The 19,261-nt window shown below is 40.9% G+C and overlaps 1 protein-coding gene across 5 annotated transcripts in view; it reads right to left on the bottom strand.

The window, feature by feature from the left end:
• Window positions 1–13,514, bottom strand: part of elk1 (ETS transcription factor ELK1) — a 39,658-nt gene extending 26,144 nt beyond the window's left edge. For 4 of the 5 annotated variants that reach the window (XR_014917063.1, XR_014917064.1, XR_014917062.1 and 1 more), the window contains exon 1: window positions 12,426–13,514. Coding sequence is in view for 2 of the 5 variants with exons in the window: in XM_085443131.1 (XP_085299257.1) it covers window positions 12,426–12,450 (25 nt within the window). In the remaining 3 variants the exon portion in view is untranslated. The remainder of the gene's footprint in view (window positions 1–12,425) is intronic. The other variant, XM_085443132.1, reaches the window with a different exon arrangement.
• Window positions 13,515–19,261: the final 5,747 nt, after the last annotated feature.

Here is a 19,261-nt window from a genome sequence, read left to right as displayed (position 1 = left end):
ATCACAACAGAAAAATAATCTGCCACAGTTTTACGAGGAAATAATAAGTCATTTTAAAGCTGAAACTTGCTTAAAGCCTCGGAGTGTAATACTTTCTGACTGTCAGACACAATCACACAGTCAGGGGATTTAAGAGAATGAGTACTCTCCAGCAGAAGCCAGAGAGAGACTCCTCTGAGAAGGTCAACATTAAACAGATTACACAGAGGGAGATGCCTGTCAGCCATGGAAATGAACCTCATTACCATTGGCTGACCTGGTACACAACTAACCTATCGAACACCTTGGAAACCATCGCCATGGTGAGACCTTTCATCAATGGTAACCAAGGGTGAGGAGAGAAAAACAGAGCAATGAGGAGGGTTCACTGCTGACATCAGCTCACAGGCACTCAGTACAGCCACTGTGGTGTCAGCATGAATCTGACACACGGAGGACCAGGGATACTCGGAGGAGGATGTGAAGCCCTTATTAATGTTAATGATAACGCTGAAGATTATTATTGGTTTTTAGCAGTATTTACAGTTTGTTTACAGTTATTTGTTGTTGGCAGCAATAAAAAGCTGACCTCTATAGTGGGATGGTCACCGCTGTGAGAGAGGGATGTGATGTGGTCAGAGTGCGATAATATACATGTCCACATTTTGAAAGCAGGCGCAGTAGCTCATCTGGCCATCTTGATTCACAGGTTATTACGTGAAGTGACAAATGTGACCTTGACCTTCAGCACAATCACAGGATTCACAGAATCACCAATCAGCACACAGCGTGACCTGACCCTGGACGGGATAACCCACCCAAATATATTAAATATCTTAAATTTTTTTCTTGGATGTGTATTTTTTTATGCATCCAAGGGGACGCCACCATCCATGTTCAGCTTATCACTAGCTAATCCCCTCGCTCTTATTTTGAAAGTCCAGTTACTGCTAACTAGCTCTGACTCCTCTAGACTGGGCTCCATCTTCCCGAGCTTGCTGCGGTGCGTCACTGTGGAGCTGCACTCCAGTCCCAGAGTAAAGACTGCATTATGGTCTAATTTATTCTATACTGGACTATTAAAATATTTAAAGAGCAGAACCTTTAAATTAATATTTATCTAAATAAATAATTCAAGCAAATGTACATGAAACTTATTGCACCGTGCAAGTTAAAGACACTGATCCAACTTTTCCCAGTACTGAGCCAACACCCATGATAAAATGAATGATCTGTATCAATTACTATGAGGAGGCGGCTGGGATTCATTCTTTACACATACGGAAACATGTGGCTCCACTTAAACACAGATTTCCTAACTTTGTACAATAAAATGTGACAAACAAATGCATGAAAACTGAAAAGCATCCAAATGATCATAAGCTGTAAGCTTCTTCCATACTATGTGAGCCCTCCCTCCCAGCAACCCACAAACCACTGCTGGCATGCCACATAGTAAACAAAGAAGAACTGGATAAACCAGGTAATCAAGTTTGGGAGCGAGCATCAGATCCAAATCAAACACCGTTCCAGACTGTTACTGTTCGCTAGTGCAAGTGCACATAACTAGGCACAGTCAAACTCAATAAATCAGAACAAAAAGAATGTAAGTGAATGTGAAGAACTGCAGAGACGTCAACAGAAACAAGTTTTAACTAGCAGAGTAGAACGGTTTACTTTTTCTTTGAGAGGTTAAAAAAGGAAAAGCCTTTGCTCTTCAAACAACGCTATAGCTGCAGACAAAAGGGAAATAAAAGCACCACAAAAGCAGTACCTGGGTAAATACACTTTATTATCTTCCACCACTGCTGCTCAGTAATGATAGAGCAGAGGCTTCAGCAGAATTCTTGGTGTGCTGTTTACCTTGTGCAGGAACAGCAGAGCAAAACCGTGAACCTGATCTCTGCAGGAAAATTCACACAAACACATGACGACGATTACGCCAGATACAAGGGCGCTGCGCGAATTAATGAATGCAGCAGCTAATCTCTGCGCGCAGGTTTCAGCGTGGCACAGAGACGAGTCAGATTGCCCTCACACTGTGAGCTGACCATAACAACCACCGCCGCAGACGGTGGGAATCCCATTAGAAATTCTGGTTTCTGAAAAAGAAACTGCATCTGATGAGTTAAAAAATAAGAGCCGGAGCCGAGCGACTCGTGCACCTCTCTGCTGACAGTGCAGCGCATTTATTTAACCTTTATAAAAGCTTCTTCCTCCCCCCAGCTGCCTGATCTTCTGTTCCATCAATCCCTGTAAATAAATAATGTGAATGCTGTTTAAGCATTTCACATAACTAAAACCCTCTGCACTTTTTTGGCACTTAACTACTTCTGTATACTTTGTGCTACGGAAACCGTTCTTTTTATGAGTTTTATTTGTTGGTTTGAATGAAATGGAAAAATCTTCTAATCCTCTTTAAACCCACCCTACTTTGAAACGTAACTAGTTCCGCATACTTTGAGCTAGAGAAAAAAACTTTAAACCGGTCCCAACACCATTAAGGTATTACTAGTTTTGTTATATCTTTTATGGTTTTCAAAAGCCCTGCATCATGGATGGATGGTTTTCAAACAGTGACATTTTAAAATTTATAAAAGAAAAACTAGAAACTTAGGCTACGTTCACACTGCAGGCGAAAGCGCATCAAATCCGATGTTTTTGACCCTATGCGACCCATATCCGATCATGGTGTGACAGTGTGAACGGCACAAATCCGATATTTTCAAATCCGATCTGGGTCACTTTCATATGTGGTACTGAATCCGATGCATATCCGATGTTTTAGAAAGCGACCGCTGTTTGAATAGTCATGTCGCATTAAATCCGTCTTTTATGTCACCGACACAAGACAGACGCCAATTATCAGCACCGGAGAAGCGCCCGAGAAGACATCGCAAACGCTTCCTGGCCATCCAGTGAAACTGTTGGGAAGACAACGTTGGAGAAACGTGAACATTTTATTTGTACTGTATAATCTGCAGATTCTGACAGAAATCTGCAACTATCCTTTGAAGCACCGCTCCTCTAAAACAGCAATCATGATCATTATTAGGCCAAATGTAAATAACAAAATAACTTTATAACTTAAAGCAAAATTGGGAAACGTAAAGTCCGAAACAAGTCTTTATATTAAGGGCCATCAGTCACACAATGCTGTTTTGGTCTGGGTCCAAACAGAGCGCGTTGTGTGTGACGTCTTCTTTTGCGCATGCGGGCTGCTTTGAGGGTTCACACTAGAGCGCGTTTGCTGTCACATTTTATTTGTAGTGTGAAGAAGCAGACAAAAAATCAGATTTGATCAAAAAATCTGAATAGAGCACGAAGACCTGCAGAGTGAACGTAGCCTAAGACTCAGTTCTCAAACCGATTACAACATCTCACTCTGTGTATTTGCACGAGTCTGAGCTTCGGTGTAGGATTTTTGCGACAGCTGCAGATCAATGCTCCAAGTTACAAAAATGAAGAGGTGACTGATTGACCAACGCGCTACAAAGATTGTCTCTCACAACACAGGATGTGATGTGAAAATCGTCATGTGACACCTGAGACACAAAGGATGCAGTGAGCATAAAAATGACTTAAGGATGCAGACACAAGCTGCTCCTGAAAGGTGGATTTAAATTCAGCAGATTCAGACCAGTGACTGTATAAAAGACACTGGTTCAGACTGATTGGCATAGAAACACAGAGGCAGGTGTGTATCACAGTGTGTGTGTGTCCTTATGTGCAAACATTGCTGTGTGGGGACATGCGTGTCCACATTTGTGTGATAGGGGTGTTTACAAACTGCCACCAATCAGAAACTGCCTGCTGAGCTAATTTCTGCTCTTTTTCTCTTGTACAGCATTTATTTCAGCACTTCTTCATTTTGATGATCTTCAGCTCCAGTTCTGCTCTTTTTTTGTTTTGAAAAAGGAATTTTCAGCAATTGAAGCTCAGTTTAGCTACTACTTGTTTTTATTTAGTGCATTTTCAGTTTTTGGTACCCTTGCTTTTTATACTTAAACTGGCTGATATTTTAGTAATCTTAATTCTACTACAGCCAAGATACTTGAGCAACTGAAAAACGAAATGCCAGAGTCAACATCAGTTGCAGCCGTAGTTTTATAATGAACACGTTCACAAGTTCAGAAAATAAACTATTACACATCTAGATGCCAGAGTGTTCACCGGTATGACAGCTTTGCTCTGTCTTAATCCATATTCTGAATACGCAGACTTTTCTGAAGTTCCCACAGAACAAACGCTGAGAGGAAAACAGAAAAACCCAAACACAGACTGAGTCGAACCACTGGTTTGTTCCCAGAAACCACGTCCTGTTGCACTGTGGTTTCTCTGCTTCCTGACATCAGTTTGTCAGTCAGATCTCAACATACTGTTCTGGTTACAGGGGAAAGTGTCTGGTTTTACTAAAGGAAACTAGTCTTCAATCAAACTTTGTCTGATTGTGCAGCTTAAAAATATAAAAGATTAATTTGTCAATGATTTATAATATCAAAGGAAATTAAACAATATTTTGTTACCTTTTGGTCGGATAAAAAGCCTGATTGATTAATGGATTTAAAATTGAAATCACGATTTAAAACAATGGCAGTTTAAGATACATTACCGACACCTCTTTTTCTAACACTGTCGGCTTTTCTGAAAATCGTTTTGTGGCTAATTCCTCAATGCCAATTAAACAGGAATCCATTCTGACAGTAGCTCTGCATGACTCACAGTTCAAAACAACCTTCATAAATCTTATACTGAGCCGTGGTACAGCCCCTCAGTTCTTCCCCTGACTGAAACAGGTCATTTTAGGTCGTCTCTCTAAGTCGAGATTCAGAGATGCCCCTGAAGTGCTTGTGGTTCGACAACCGATGAGCCAGAGCCGACAGACAGGCTGCTTTTAGGGATATTTGGACTGTGTCTGTAGCCCAGTTACTCAAATACTATATCACTGCTATTGATCTCTGTGTGGGTGAACAGTTGGCCACTTTCTGAGTTTTCACATCTCTTCTAAACCAGCCAAGTATGGCATAAAGTATGGAAACTGTGATGCCAAAAAAACAAAACAAGATAATAGAAATATGATTTAGTTTCATTAGAATATGTTCGTCATCTGTCATAGATAAAGGAAACAGTATATATTCCTGTATGAAATGCAATGGGGTAATAAATGACACCCACTTGGTCATTTTAGTCACCTGATGATTAAGGCCATCTTAATCTTTAGACCTAAGAGTAGAAATAAACTCTCTGAAACTGGGTGTTTGGGCAGTCTGAAGCTCTTTTGGTGCACATATATGTCCTCGTATATACGCTGCCTTCATTATGTTGAAACTTTGACTGTGTTTAATATAATACAGCATTAATGCACTTCAATACGAGCTTTGACACCGATTCTATTTAAGAGGAAATGAAAAGAGTATCAGATAGCCCCTTCAAGAGCAGCAGGAAGGGGAGGAGTCAGAATATAACCTGCCAAGCAGGCAGGTTAGATTCGCAGATGCTCTGAACCTGGCAAGTGGCTCACAGTTTAAAATCAGCTCTTTTCTTGAACAGATAACCCAAAGATTCTCTTATTTCAGAGTCAACAAAGTCAAGAGGTGTCTGGAACATGGCAGTGAACATGTACTTTCCTCCAAAAACACAGACTGACACAGCAGATAAAGAACTGAAGACGAACATCCTGAAAGCTCAGAAGATACAAATCACCACTTCTGGTCAAAACTTTCAGAATAAAGTCAAAGCAAAAACAGGATGTTTGTGAGAGGGACCTTCAGCCTTGAAATGACGTGGAATCCAACCACACGATGGTCCCGATAGCACAGCTGACAGCGCTGTGACTCCTCATCAGCACGCATCATACCAGAAACATGTCACATCTCACAGCATCGCTCAACACACATCAGAATGAGTCAGTGTTGCCATGGCAGCAGGTGATATTACATCACAGACCTGACACTGTCTCCATGATAACAGTAGGCATCATGTCTGTGATAGGGCTGTGTTAATGACAGTTTTTACAGTGAAATTCAAGCAGACGCCACACTTCATAAACCACACAGGCCCAGAGCGCTTGGATCTTTACTGCAGTCTGTGCCCTAAACCTGCATTCGCTCTATTGGCCAGCAGGGGGCAAAACCTATGTTTGCAACACCCCCCCAAACAAAACAAAACCTTACTTTTTACTAGAGATGAACCGATCAGATATTACGTATCAGTATTGGTCCGATACTGACCTAAATTACTGGATCGGATATCGGAGAGTAATGAAAAATGTAATCCGATCCATTAAATATCACAAAAGCACCTCACAAAACTTGCAACATGGCGTAACTCAGCTCTAGGGCTGCCACAAACGATTATTTTGATAGTCGACTAGTCACCGATTATTTTTGCGATTAGTCGACTAATCAGATCATGCATCCATTGAACGTAAAACGTACAGCTTATTGCCCCAGCAGCATCTGCTCTTATATAACTATCATTAGCTTACAGCTTTAAGTGTTTAAGGTAAGTGCTAACTAAAAATAAAGACAAGTTGATGGGTTATTAAATTTTAAAGACATTTGCAGATTGTTTCAGTGAAGTTTAATAAACTCCTTGCTATCTAAAATATAACAGGACACCACAGTATATTCTCGAGCATCTCACACTTCTGATAATCAGCTGTCTCCTTGACGTTTATTCAGCTGTGTAAAAACTATAACTTTAATCTCAGCCAAACCGATTTACTCAGGAACTAATAAAATACTGAAAAAGCCAAACAATAACAGTTTTAAGGTATCTAAGTGAAAGCGAAAGACGGCAGTGGGTTTGAAAACGATTTGCCGGGAGTCCGGTGTTCTCACGGCTCTAGTGAGCCTAGCCCCCGGCTAGCTATCGAGCTGGTGGGTAACAGATGTCTCCGAAAACGTCGGAGCGCTTTTGAAAATATGTGGTGTCTTGTAGGGCTGCTCGATTATGGCTAAAATGATAATCACGATTATTTTCACTGAAATTGAGATCTCGATTATTTGACGATATTTATTTAACCCTTTAAGACCTACCATAGAACCAAGTCCGCCAGAGCTTATATTATTTTTTTACATGTTGTAGTGCCATTTGTGGGAGCATTTCAAGTTGCTATGCAACTGTTATAGCCCATATTTTAATAATATGTATGCATTAAGTCCATAGTAACTACATTAATTGCAAAAAAGTGCAATAAACTACAAAAAAAATTGAAAATCGTTTTTGTTTTTTAACATATATTTCTACTTGGAGAAATTTAAGAGGTTTATCCCTCAAAACTTTAAATACAAAAAAGTTGCAAAAAATAGTTTACAACAACAGGAAATTAATTTTGAGTGTCTTCATAGTTTTATTTTGGAGATACAGCAATTTTTATTAGGGGTGCAACGATATTCGTATCGATATTGAACCGTTCGATACAGTACTTTCGGTTCGGTACGCATATGTATCGAACAATACAACATTTGTAATTTATTTTATCAATTTTCCTTCTGACGATGCTGTCTGTGTTGAGCGCTCAGTGAATCTGTGTTCGACTACTCCGCCTAGGCTGCACTGTCGAGCGCAGATCCACTGAGCGCTCAACACAGACAGCATAGTCAGAAGGAAGAGCGCAGGGCAAGCTAGCGAGACAGAAGTTAAGCTCTCCTTGCAACAGGCAAATTGAACGTCATTCAGATCTGGCGTTTGGAATTATTTTGGTTTTCATGTGACGTATGACCCTGAAGGTAAGCGAGTCATGGACTAAAGTAAAACAGTATGTTGAATGTGCCATGCAATGCTCAATTACATTGGTGTGAACTAGTGTGTTAGCGCAGTTAGCTCGTTAACGTGTTGGCCGTCTAGCCCCATGCACGGAGCGATCGGCGGTAGCTCGTTAACGGAGATTTGCCGTGTTGTGGCGTTAAGGTCATTTCAACGAGATTAACCTGAAAGCACTAGTGGGAACACAACGAATATGACTGCACATTTACGCCGACATCATCCTAGTGCAAAGACAAAAACAACAAGCATGCTACTAACTTTAGCCGAGTCATTTAGACAGCTGTTAGCACATGATTCTCCTTATGCTGCTGAGAATATAGCCCAGAAGAAGCGGATAGTATAGCTTTTATTTTGGAAAGAGACATTTCTCTGTAATAAACTCTCTTTTCCAAAGATGAGTGATTCCTCAATCAGATACAGGGCTTGCAATATCGCTAGCCCGACGTCCTGGAGCTAGCGATTTTTTCAGTCGGGCTACCAAAATCTATCTCTTCCCTGCCCGTCGGGCTATTGTAGGAAAAATATATGTCAATGCTTTTGCATTCTTTCGGAAATGTAGCTGGGTAATTATGTCATTGGGTGAGCCACTGTCAATATGTGACATATTGAAGTCGCGTTTGAATTTGCGCTTGTTTTTTTGCTTTCACTTTGCAATCGTGCGAACTGTGTATAGAGAGCGACAGCACTGATCTGTGAGTGATGATAATTTGTGCACCAATTCCTCTGACATCGTCTTATTAATCGTTAGCTTACTATGCAAACATGACAAGTGAAATCTCCCGCAGCAAGCTTAAACATGTGAGAGGTTGATCGCGCAGAGAATCGCTGAGCTTATGTGAGTGAGTGTGTAAAAGCATTTCAGTTCTGCTGAGCCAAATAAGACAGGTCAGGGTGAAGAAGTGACAGCCAAAGAAAAGCTTACCACAAAACGGAGAAGTTATGACAAATCAGACTATGAGGCAAAAAGAAAGTGCAGCTTTATGGTTTCATGGACAAAATAATTTCTGTGGCTGCAATATGACGAGCTAAATAACCAGGGCTGCACATAAGTGGTCCGCAGATGCGCATTCGCTGTCAAAATAAAAAACACGCACAAGGGTTAGGGTTAAATTTAAAAACTGTACTTTTGAGTTAAAATATATATTTATAATTTTAATAAATAACAAATTAAAAATGCATGAACATTTTTTTGTATCGAAAAAATATCGAACCGTGACACCAAAGTATCGAACCGAACCGAACCGTGAATTTTGTGTATCGTTGCACCCCTAATTTTTATATACTGCAGGAAAAACAAAAACAATCCTATGATGCAAATTTGCAAAGAAAACAGCAGGTGCATCAAAATAAACTATTTCCAGCAGTGCAATTCGAGTTCTAAGCATCCCAGAAACTATTCAGAAAAGTCAAACATGACCAGTATAGGCTTTTAAGGCCTACAAGTAAAAAAAAAACTACATTTTCCGCGAAAATGACATCACTTCCGGTTTCGGGCAGGAAATGGCGGACATGTGATAGTTAGCGGTGACTTCTGTTTCAATGTGCGAAGTGTTACGAACAGCTGATCGGATCGGCAAAGCGTGTTTCTGGAATATTATGTTTTTGTTCCTGCAAGCGCTTTTTATGCAATTTATGTGGAAGGAAACCGTGACCGAGGACAAGCTGATGACATAAGATGTAAGTTTCATATGCAAAACAAATTATTGCGCTAGCTTACACGGTTCAGGTTCTACAGGGATTTAAAAATAGTTACACAAAACGGAGCGTGCTGCTCTGACCGGCTTTAAAGGGTTAACAATAACAATGTATTGAATAATGACTTTAAAAAATAATATAAAATAGTGTGCAACACCACTGAAGTTTTTTTTTTTTTACCTCTCTTTTCAACCAACAGCAGTCACTCTCCTCTCCAAATAACTTCTGCTTAGCTTTCCGAGCTTCCCTCGGGTCCTCTTAATCAGCGGTCTCAACCTTTTTTGCGCCACGGACCGGTTTATGCCCGACAATATTTTCACGGACCGGCCTTTAAGGTGTCGCGGATAAATGAGGGAGGGGCTAATAATCGGCTCAGTCATTTTTAATGATCGTTGAAAGCCCAGATCGTAATCGTGATTAAAATTCGATTAATTGAGCAGCCCTAGTGTCTTGATAAACTGAGAAGATATTTGAGGTTTACACAGCTACATTCTCGCCTGAAAATATGCTAAACATTTATTTTGTGACCCAGAAAGAATAATAAGAGTAATATTAAAAGTAACTAGCTGCCGCCATTGTTGGAAACTGAGCTGGGCTGCGATATGAATTCTGGGACACTGCTTCTTCTTCTTCAGGGTTTAACGGCAGCTGGCATCCTTGTACATGCAGTGCTGCCATCTTCTGTTTCAGTCCGTTATTGCACTCTTAAATCATGCTACTTATTCCTGCGTCTTTTGTGATCTTACAAAGCTTCAAACGACGCGTCGACGATTAAACCAGTCGTCGACGATTTTGATAGTTGACGTAATTGTGACTAGTTGACTAATCGTGGCAGCCCTACTCAGCTCATAACCTTAGCCCGTCGGAGCAGTATGTGTCACGTGATAGAGCGGCTGTGGCACATCAAATCCGAATTTTTTGACCCTATGCGACCCATATCCGATCATGGTGTGACAGTGTGAACGGCACAAATCCGATATTTTCAAATCCGATCTGGGTCACTGTCATATGTGGTACTGAATCCGATACATATCCGATGTTTTAGAAAGCGACTGCTGTTTGAATAGTCATGTCGCATTAAATCCGTCTTTTACGTCACTGACACAAGACAGATGCTAATTATCAGCGCTGGAGAAGACATCGTGAACGCTTCCTGGCCATCCAGAGTAGATGTCAGTGAAACTGTTGGGAAGACAACGTTAACATTTTATTTGTACTGTATAATCTGCAGATTCTGACAGAAATCTGCAACTATCCTTTGAAGCACCGCTCCTCTAAAACAGCAATAAGGATCATTATTAGGTTATTTACATTATTATGTAAATAACAAAATAACTTAAAGCAAAAATTGGGAAACGTAAAATCCGAAGTCTTTATATTAAGGGCCATCAGTCAAACAATATTGTTTGGTCTGGGTCTAAACAGAGCGCGTTGTGTGTGACATCTTTTGCTCATGCGGGCCGCTTTGAGCGTTCACACTAGAGCACGTTTGCTGTCGCATTTTATTCGTAGTGTGAACAAGCAGACAAAAAAATCGGATTTGATCAAAAAATCGGAATTGAGCATTAAGACCTGCAAAGTGAACGTAGCCAAGGTTACACACGGTTTATTAATTTAATGCTGATAACAGGTATGCTGTATCACACACTCACAGCCAGAAAGTTGGCATCGGATTGGAAAAATGGGTCAGATCAGACAGATGGGCCACAGCTATGTGTCAGGGCTTTTGCTCTGGCTAGTGGTCAATGAAGTTGTGTCATTTTTGAACGAATAGATACTGCCGTTGTACATTATAAAACAAAAATCATTCATTTAGCCAACAGGTATTTCTGGTGCCAACTAGCAAAAGCAGAACACATGGAAGCAATCGATAACCTCAATTGCAGCCCAAAACCAATCAGTATCATCACAACGTTGTTCCATTTTGCACAGTACTGTAAAACTGTAGTGCATACTGTAGTATTTTTGCTCGACCACATTGCCAAGCACTTGCATTATATCTCGCCATGGTGTGCAGCATGTCCTTGAAAAATCTAAGAAAGTGGACAAGTTAAGGACAAAAGAAAAACTCGCAGAACTAAGAAACTGTTTACATCAGACAGACAGCATCTGAAAGTCACGTCCTTAAAACAAATCCAGCAAAAACCTGACACAGGACCTGAGAGATCACTGAAGTTTCAGCAATGATCTCAGTGGAAGGGTGGCAGTCAAGAAAGCAGTGAAAGGGAATGGAAAAGGAAAGGTTGATGTATGAAAATTACACAAGAACTCAAGTGAAAATCACTGACAAAGGGTCTAATTGAGCAATTAATCCAAATTTGATATTTCTGAGTCAAATCATCATCAGTATGTATGAAGGAGGTCAGGAGAAAGCTACAACAGTGTCTACAGCCACCTGTAAAACACTGTGGAGACTCTGTCATGGTTTGGAACTGTATTTCAACCAGTGGTGTTGATCTTTTCAAAAAAGATGTAATTAAAACTGCAGAGACGTACAAATAGATTTCGATTCACTATGCAATACCATCTCAGAAGTTACTGATTGACAATGTTTTTTTTTAGCATGCTGCATTTCCATTTATGTTCATATGAATTGATAAAATAAAGCAGAAACTGTCATTTTCATAACCCCTGTATTAATCTCTAGTAGTGTGCTCTGCTCCAAATCATAAACAGGTATTAGTGCTGTAGCAACAGAAAACATATAAACACACACCATCCCCCCTGCAGTGACTTTCTGCCCCCCTACTGTGAATAGTTAAAGAGCATTTAGTGTGGATTTTCTCTCTCAGGCTGCAAGTTTGTACACGCCTGCAGCAGCATGAAAACAATTCAGGTCCAACCCAGCTGCAGGCCACAGCAGCTTCCACACACCTGTTGCAAAGCTGCTGCTTCTTCCCTCCAAAGTGCACAGAAACACACGCAGGACTGCGGTACACACACGCACGCACGCAACTGTATCCTGCAGCAGTATTTCTCACCGTTAATCAGTGGGTTGGACTCCATCTTCAGCAAAACGATCCTTCTCGTTGCTGTTTTCTATCTCCCAGATGCCTCACACCACCTCCATGCTGCTGTCCTGCTGTCAGTCTGTCTGTGTTTGTTTGTGCGTCTGTGAGTCTGTTAGTGTGTGTGTGTGTGTGTATGCGCTGGAGGGGGTTTACAGCTGTCAGAGCCAGGCTGAGGAGGCTGAAGAGGAGGCGACGTTCAGCAGCTTCTCTACCGGCCTGCTGGCGTTATGTAACCGCTCCGAGCTGCCGCTGCCAGGCTCCCCTACCTCCATGATAACCACACTAACGGAAAGCAGAAGTTATCACAAAAACCGATATGACAAAACAGAAAAAAAGTCCCTCTTATGTGTCAAAAAACAATCTTCATCCGCTGATACCTCAGTGATTAATTAACATCCACTGTGTTAGTTAGCGTCCAATAGCTTTTCACTGGTTAACAACGCAAATTAGATCCATTCTGCGGATGTGCATGGGGCAAACTGAGGCGATTTTCTCCCGCTCACGTCCCTCTGCCAGAGCCTGGATGTGTTCAACAGCTAACTGGCTATAAGTCCGCTGCCAGGCTAACACTTTTTAGGAAAAAAAAAAACTATAAAAATAATAGACGTCTGTGTATATTTGTCTCATCTGTGGAGTCCGTGGTTGTCGTTTAACCACTCCGGTGATGCTACTTCCGGTGTTGTACTCCACAAAGTTTACACAAGTTCAAGGTTTCTCCGGGCTGCAGCGCTTAGGTTAGCTTAGCCAGGCTTAGCCTAGCCTAGCCTGCTGCTATGACAGCCCCCCGCCTTCCTGCGCTTCTGCTGGTGCGTCAGCCCCCCCCAAACAGCCCCTCCGACTGCGGGACAGATCTAAAAGGAGTACACCAGGAACGGTCCACAGGCCTCCGGCATGGAGAAAAAGTAGTTTGTACCATCTGCCCCAGGCTGTTAGTAGGCTGTGTCCGAGGATATCGTATTTAATGCGTGTTTTCCCAGTTTCTTCCTGTTTGGAACCACACGCCTCCTCAACGCTTCCATTCTCGTCAGATTAGCCTCAACACAAACGGCATCACTTCCGGTGTACCTTCAGATTAAAACTAAAATGGCTCAAGCGCCCCACGCTCTCTCTGTAGGAAATGATCGTTTTTCATTCTTATTGCTACCATAGATCTTTTTAAACAAGCCTTGTAACTTTGATATTTTTAGATTACTTAAAATCGATTATTTGCCTAAACTCAGGAATGGAAGCTTGTTTCCAGCACTTTTTAATTTAAATGTATTTTTTTTTTACCATTATTACTTATTTATTTTATTATTCATTTATTTAATGCTAGCCATATGCCAAAATTTAAGTTTAGTATCTCAAAATTTTGAGTTACTCACATTTTTTAAATACCTAGTAAGGTATTCACCTTTTGCAGAGCTTGACAAATATAAAGATTTTTGATCATTTAACTGGTTAAAGAACAGTTACAGTGACTTGTTTTAATATTTTTGCACTTTGTAATGCTGTAATTGTTGGTGGAGGCTTCTCTGCCTGAGAGTGTCATTAGAGACACTTCCTCATAGAAAAAAAGAGTAAAAAACAAAGAAAGAAAAGACAGTGTAGGTAAAAGAGTGTTTAGAGGAGTCTCAAGTCTTCACTAAAGACAAACTTTTCATATTTGACTGATGAGTGCACACGTGTAATTTTCATGTCTCATTGACCACTGACATTAAGGTTAATTAACCATTAAAATGAGGTTTCTGAGTGCAGACTTGCTTCTCAAAGTTCCGCATCAGCTCGTTGTCTGGGTTTTAGCAAAATTATTTTATATATTTGGGGGTTTTGCCCTGTTTTTAAACCTCGAATCAGTGACCGAATCAGCCAATGAATATTATCATAAATCTGTGTGGAATTACGTTTTCAAATGAAAGGTTTGCGGGTTTTATGTGCTCTTATTTTGAAGAACATCCTTTCGCGCTTTGTTTGAATTCCGGTGAGTGAAAGCGCCGTTTCTGCAGCAACGGGGGGTGACGTCACGACGGCTGTGCGCTCCATGGACAGGAGTTCTGAGTAACTCCGCCAAACTTTGCTGAACGAACTCAGTGAAACGCATCTTATCGATGTCAGATCTGCACTCTCATCGCACCGCTGCGGTCTTTGCAAAGATAACCGCTCGCACGGCCAATCCCATTTTGGAAACAGGGAATAGTGCTCGTATCTCAGGTACTGTGATAAAATAAGGTAAGTCTAAATTTGTTCACAGGTTTTCACAGTTAAATCTCTGTCCCTTGTTCCCAGGCTTTTCTCTCTACATGTGTTTCAGGTCTTCGGTGGGCGGGGCTCCTGAGCACACCTGGAAGGTGTGTTCCCAGTGGCTGGGACTCCCGCGTTTCTCTCTCCCTGCCACCATGCCGTGTGCTGAATTAGTTTCTCTTTAATTTCTTAATAAACTATTTTCTTAAAGGTGTGTCCGCCTCTTTGTCATATCCTTAAGAACCGGGTTGTGACAAAATTATATAAACTGGACGTTATTTTTGTTAAAAAGCTCATTCTCTAATAATTCAGATGAAAACCTTTTTGTTTTGAAGTTTGAAGTCTGTCACTAGGAACCAGCTGTAGCCATGAGGTGACCCTGACCTATACTCATGGTAAACATCGTGTGAGCACTGCTACTGACAGTACTACTGTAATCTTTCATTTACGTTTAAGGAGGAAAGCAGTGAAAAATATTATAAAAATGCTATCAAAATATTTCTGTCTTCAGTAAACAGTAAAATGAAATCAAAGCTGAAAGGAATATTGAACTAAAACTGCAAACATGTTGCAAAATTAAAATGCAGCAATAATCTCAAGCACTAATTATTCATAATATTCACTTTATAAGAAGTATAATATTGTTTATAATAATCAATTAATTATAATTTTATCTTTTTATAAAACATCAGGTAGATTAAACTACAAGGTCTCTGAGAGAGCTAAAAAAAAAAGGTACTTAAGGAGGATTTAGGTGTTAGTATTTATGGTGTTAGCATACAGACTCAATTACATTATTACCTGTTATACATATTTATAGGACAGTGTGACATCATCAATAAGACCAAAAAAGTTTCAGTTCAACTTTTCAGCCTTTGCATTGTTTGACTTGTTGGAGGCGTCTCAGACTTCCTGGATTGTAGGAAATGTGCTAATCCTCCACACTGCTCGAATCATCACCCTACACTGTGCTGTAAGAGGGGCCAAACAAAGCCCCCCCTGTTTAAATCCTTGGTGACAAAGTCTGTAATCTGTTACACTGATGAGATCGGGTTCCTTTCTCTGTTGAACTTTCACACCCAGAGGTGGAATGTCTTTGAATAATTTATGTAATCTGGATGGAGAGAAGTGTAGTCTGTGGACGGTTTTGAACGTGAGCATTTATAGAAGTACCACCAATTTTTTCCAAAGATTTTTCCCAGACTTCATCAGCGATCTGAGCGTCCACTTCTTCATTCCAGTCTAGTCGGAATGATCCCGAGGATGGAGCTTTACAGCTCCACTGGAAGACGTCTGATTATTCAGGACACTGTAAAGCTGCATGAAGAGGTCTCTGTTCATACTTTGGGACGTGACTTTTAGAGTTGTTTCAAACTAAAAATGAAAATAAATGCAAATGTGAAAACTAAAACGTCTGCTGTAGCTGGCCATCAATACCTCATACTCTTACCCTTCTGCTTCTAGACTTTAAAGACGAGCTCCTCCAGACCTGCTATACATGATTAAAGCATATCAGTGTGTCAGCATATAGATTTTTGTCAGTATAGTGAGCATCTGAGACCAGACTTTTAATGGGTGTTGCACTCTAGGATTCTCACTGTAAAAGTCTAACTGTTCGGGAGTGATGTGAGAGACGTCTGCCTGCAGGACATGTGTTCAATCCACAGCCAAACAGCCATTTTCATCTAGGTTAGTGCCAGGAAATCAACCACGCCACAAAGATAATGTATTTATATATCAGCAAAGTATAATTCAGACTGGGGGAAACCCAAGCCACCTTCCTGTTTCCTGAAAAGCTCAAAAAAGTCCAAATGTGAGCGTGAGCCTCACTCCTGCAGAGTGTCCTCTTTGGTCTCCTCTCAGTATCAGCAGTTTACTGGAGTATAAAGACTGTTTTTAATAACATATGGCAAACTTAAAGGCAGATCTTCTCACTTGTTACACCCAGGTGGTGTTCTAGTTCAGCAATGTGCTGCAGATTTGTCTTTTTGTTGTGAGGAATGTTTAAATAAATTCCCAAAGCATCGCAAGCAAAACGGAATATTTCTAACTGTTTCTAATTTCTTTTAAAGACCTAAAACTAAAATACTGTAGATCTGCAATACATCAATAAAAATAACGAAAATGACTAAGATTAAAAAGCTTTTGGCTCCTGAAGTTGAATCTTGAAGGTTTTACATCGATAAAAGAAGGATAGAGAGAGAGAGAGCAAATGTCCACAGATCCTTTCTTGCAGTGCACTGGGATGACGTCTTTCACTCAGAGTAACAGGGTTTGAATCTTGATTTCAAACTCGTTATTTTGTTTTACAGCGACTCTCATTAAGGATTTCTTCTAAAGACGTTGGCTGAAATCACCTCCTCCTGTCTGACTGCAGCTAGAATCGACCACATGCTGGCCGAGCTCTGGCCATTCAGTCGGCATCACATCTTTCTCTTTCTTTCCCTCTGTTTCTTTACGCCACTGCCTCTATTCAGCATCCAGTTTCCATGGCAACAGGTTCTTTATGGCGCTGCATCTCTAAAAAGCAGCTGAGCTAATGGCCAAGCACCGCTACATCTTGTTTCAATAATCGTTACATATGCTGAGGGTCTGTTTGTGCGTCAGTTCGACGCACAATCGCATCTCATCGGAGGATTTCCAAAAGTATGTGGACAGTGGATCACGTGTGACCCTGCTGCAGAGATTTCCACCCGTTCGGAGCAGGATGTTTCTGTTCTGGCACAACCTTTTATCTCCCAAATGAAAGATTTCTTTCTAAGATTATTCAATTATTTGTTTAATAGTAAGAACCGTGTAGAGAAGGACCCTCATTTCTGACAAACTCACCTGGTCTGTGAACATTAACAAGCTCAGCAGCACTTCACTTCCTGAGGTTGCTGGAGAGGAACTGTGTGCATGGCAAACTGCTGGTGGCCTTTTATTATGTGTAGAAAGCATCCCGGTGTACTGCCTAACAGCCGGATGCTCTGCAGCAGATAAAAAGGGTAATCAGAAGGAAATAACAAACACATTACCAAAGACTGCTGGCTGCACACTCCCCTCCCTACAAGAAGCTGTTAATGCAAAATATCACCTTATAATCACTAAATATGATTAATAATAATAATAAATTGTATTTATAAAGCACCTTTCAAGACACCCAAGGACACTGTACAATAGATAAAAACACATAATAGAACAATGACGAACAATAAAAAAACAAAAGCACAAGATAAAATTAACAAACAGTGGGCTCACAGTGAATATGCAGATTTGAACAGATGGGTTTTGGGTTGGGATTTAAACTGGGGGAGAGAACCAGTGTTTCCTTTATCTGGGGGCAGAGAGCTCCACAGCCTGGGAGCAGAGCAGCTGAAAGCTCTGCTGCCCATGGCGGTGAGGCGGAAGGAAGGCACAGAAAGCTGGATAGAAGAAGAAGATCAAAGCGAGTGGACAGAAAAGGTGGTGCTTAACAGGTCAGACAGGTAAGGAGGTGTGAGGTTATGAATGGCCTTGAAGGTGAGCAGAAGAAGTTTTCTCACTCTGGACTCTGCTTGACCTGTTGCCCGGTGGTTGAAGGTAAAAGTCCATCAAAACAAAGGCAAACAGTGCAGTTACTGTCTGAAATCGAATACTGTAAAGCACCGTCTCTTTCATGCTTGACACCTTAATATTGATCATTATTTATCATCTTCTGCTGACTTTTCTTTTTTTGAGACAGAACTCGCACTCGATTTTTTGTATTTTATAATGTGATAACAACAAAAGCATTCTGATTGAAATAATGGTGGAAAGACGTGAGTCACAGTCGCTGTACTCATCTTTTAAATTACTCCATATAAATGTTATATTAGTAAAATATGTTTTTTTAAATCAGTAAAATGTCTGAAACATATTTATAAAAATAAAGTAGAAATAATTAAAAAGTACTAACATAGAGAAAATTGTACTACGTTTGTACTAACAATAAGAAAATAAGACAAATATGGACACATGTTCAGCAAAATAAATATTTCAAAATATTAAAATAACTGAAACTTGTTTTGGAAGCTTATTAGTCCATAGAATGAATGAACATCATTTAAAAATATTATTGAAAAAATTACTGACATGTAAAAAGTTTATCATGAGGAATAACGTACAAAGGAATAGTACAAAAAGCTCAAAGTGGGGAGAGCCAGAGAAGTGTGGCAGTACAGAGATCCAAATATGGCCAAAGCTGAGCGTGAAGTGGGGACAGGGAGGAGGCGGGGGGCAGAGGAGGCTGTCTGAGCAGCGGACTGCAGCAGGTGGGAGTGATGACAACAGCCAGGGCTGGTCTGGGAGCCTCTTCAGCTTCCTGTCGTGACATCATCAAAGCGAAAGACGTGTTGCTTAGTCCAGGAAGAGAACAGCAGTCGAGGAGGAAGATGGTGGGAATGAGGCAGCAGGATCAAAGAGAACATGAACTTGGACCGAACTGTGGAAACCAGAGACACACCGTGTTTGGCAAAGGGGAGTCACCAGCCCCACTCCTGGAGGATGGCTGACCGCCGTAGAAGAGGCCGGCTGTCAGCAAGCTGAATGGAGAGCAAAGTGTCTCCCAGTGGAGGCCGGATGAGGAG

Source organism: Copadichromis virginalis, linkage group LG20 (assembly GCF_057382275.1).
Source record: "Copadichromis virginalis isolate Kocher_CV1m ecotype Utaka linkage group LG20, C_Virginalis_male_GT1.1, whole genome shotgun sequence".
Taxonomy (NCBI): Eukaryota; Metazoa; Chordata; class Actinopteri; order Cichliformes; family Cichlidae; genus Copadichromis; species Copadichromis virginalis.
Note: the sequence above shows the minus strand (reverse complement) of the source record. Positions and strands in the feature narration are given on the sequence as shown.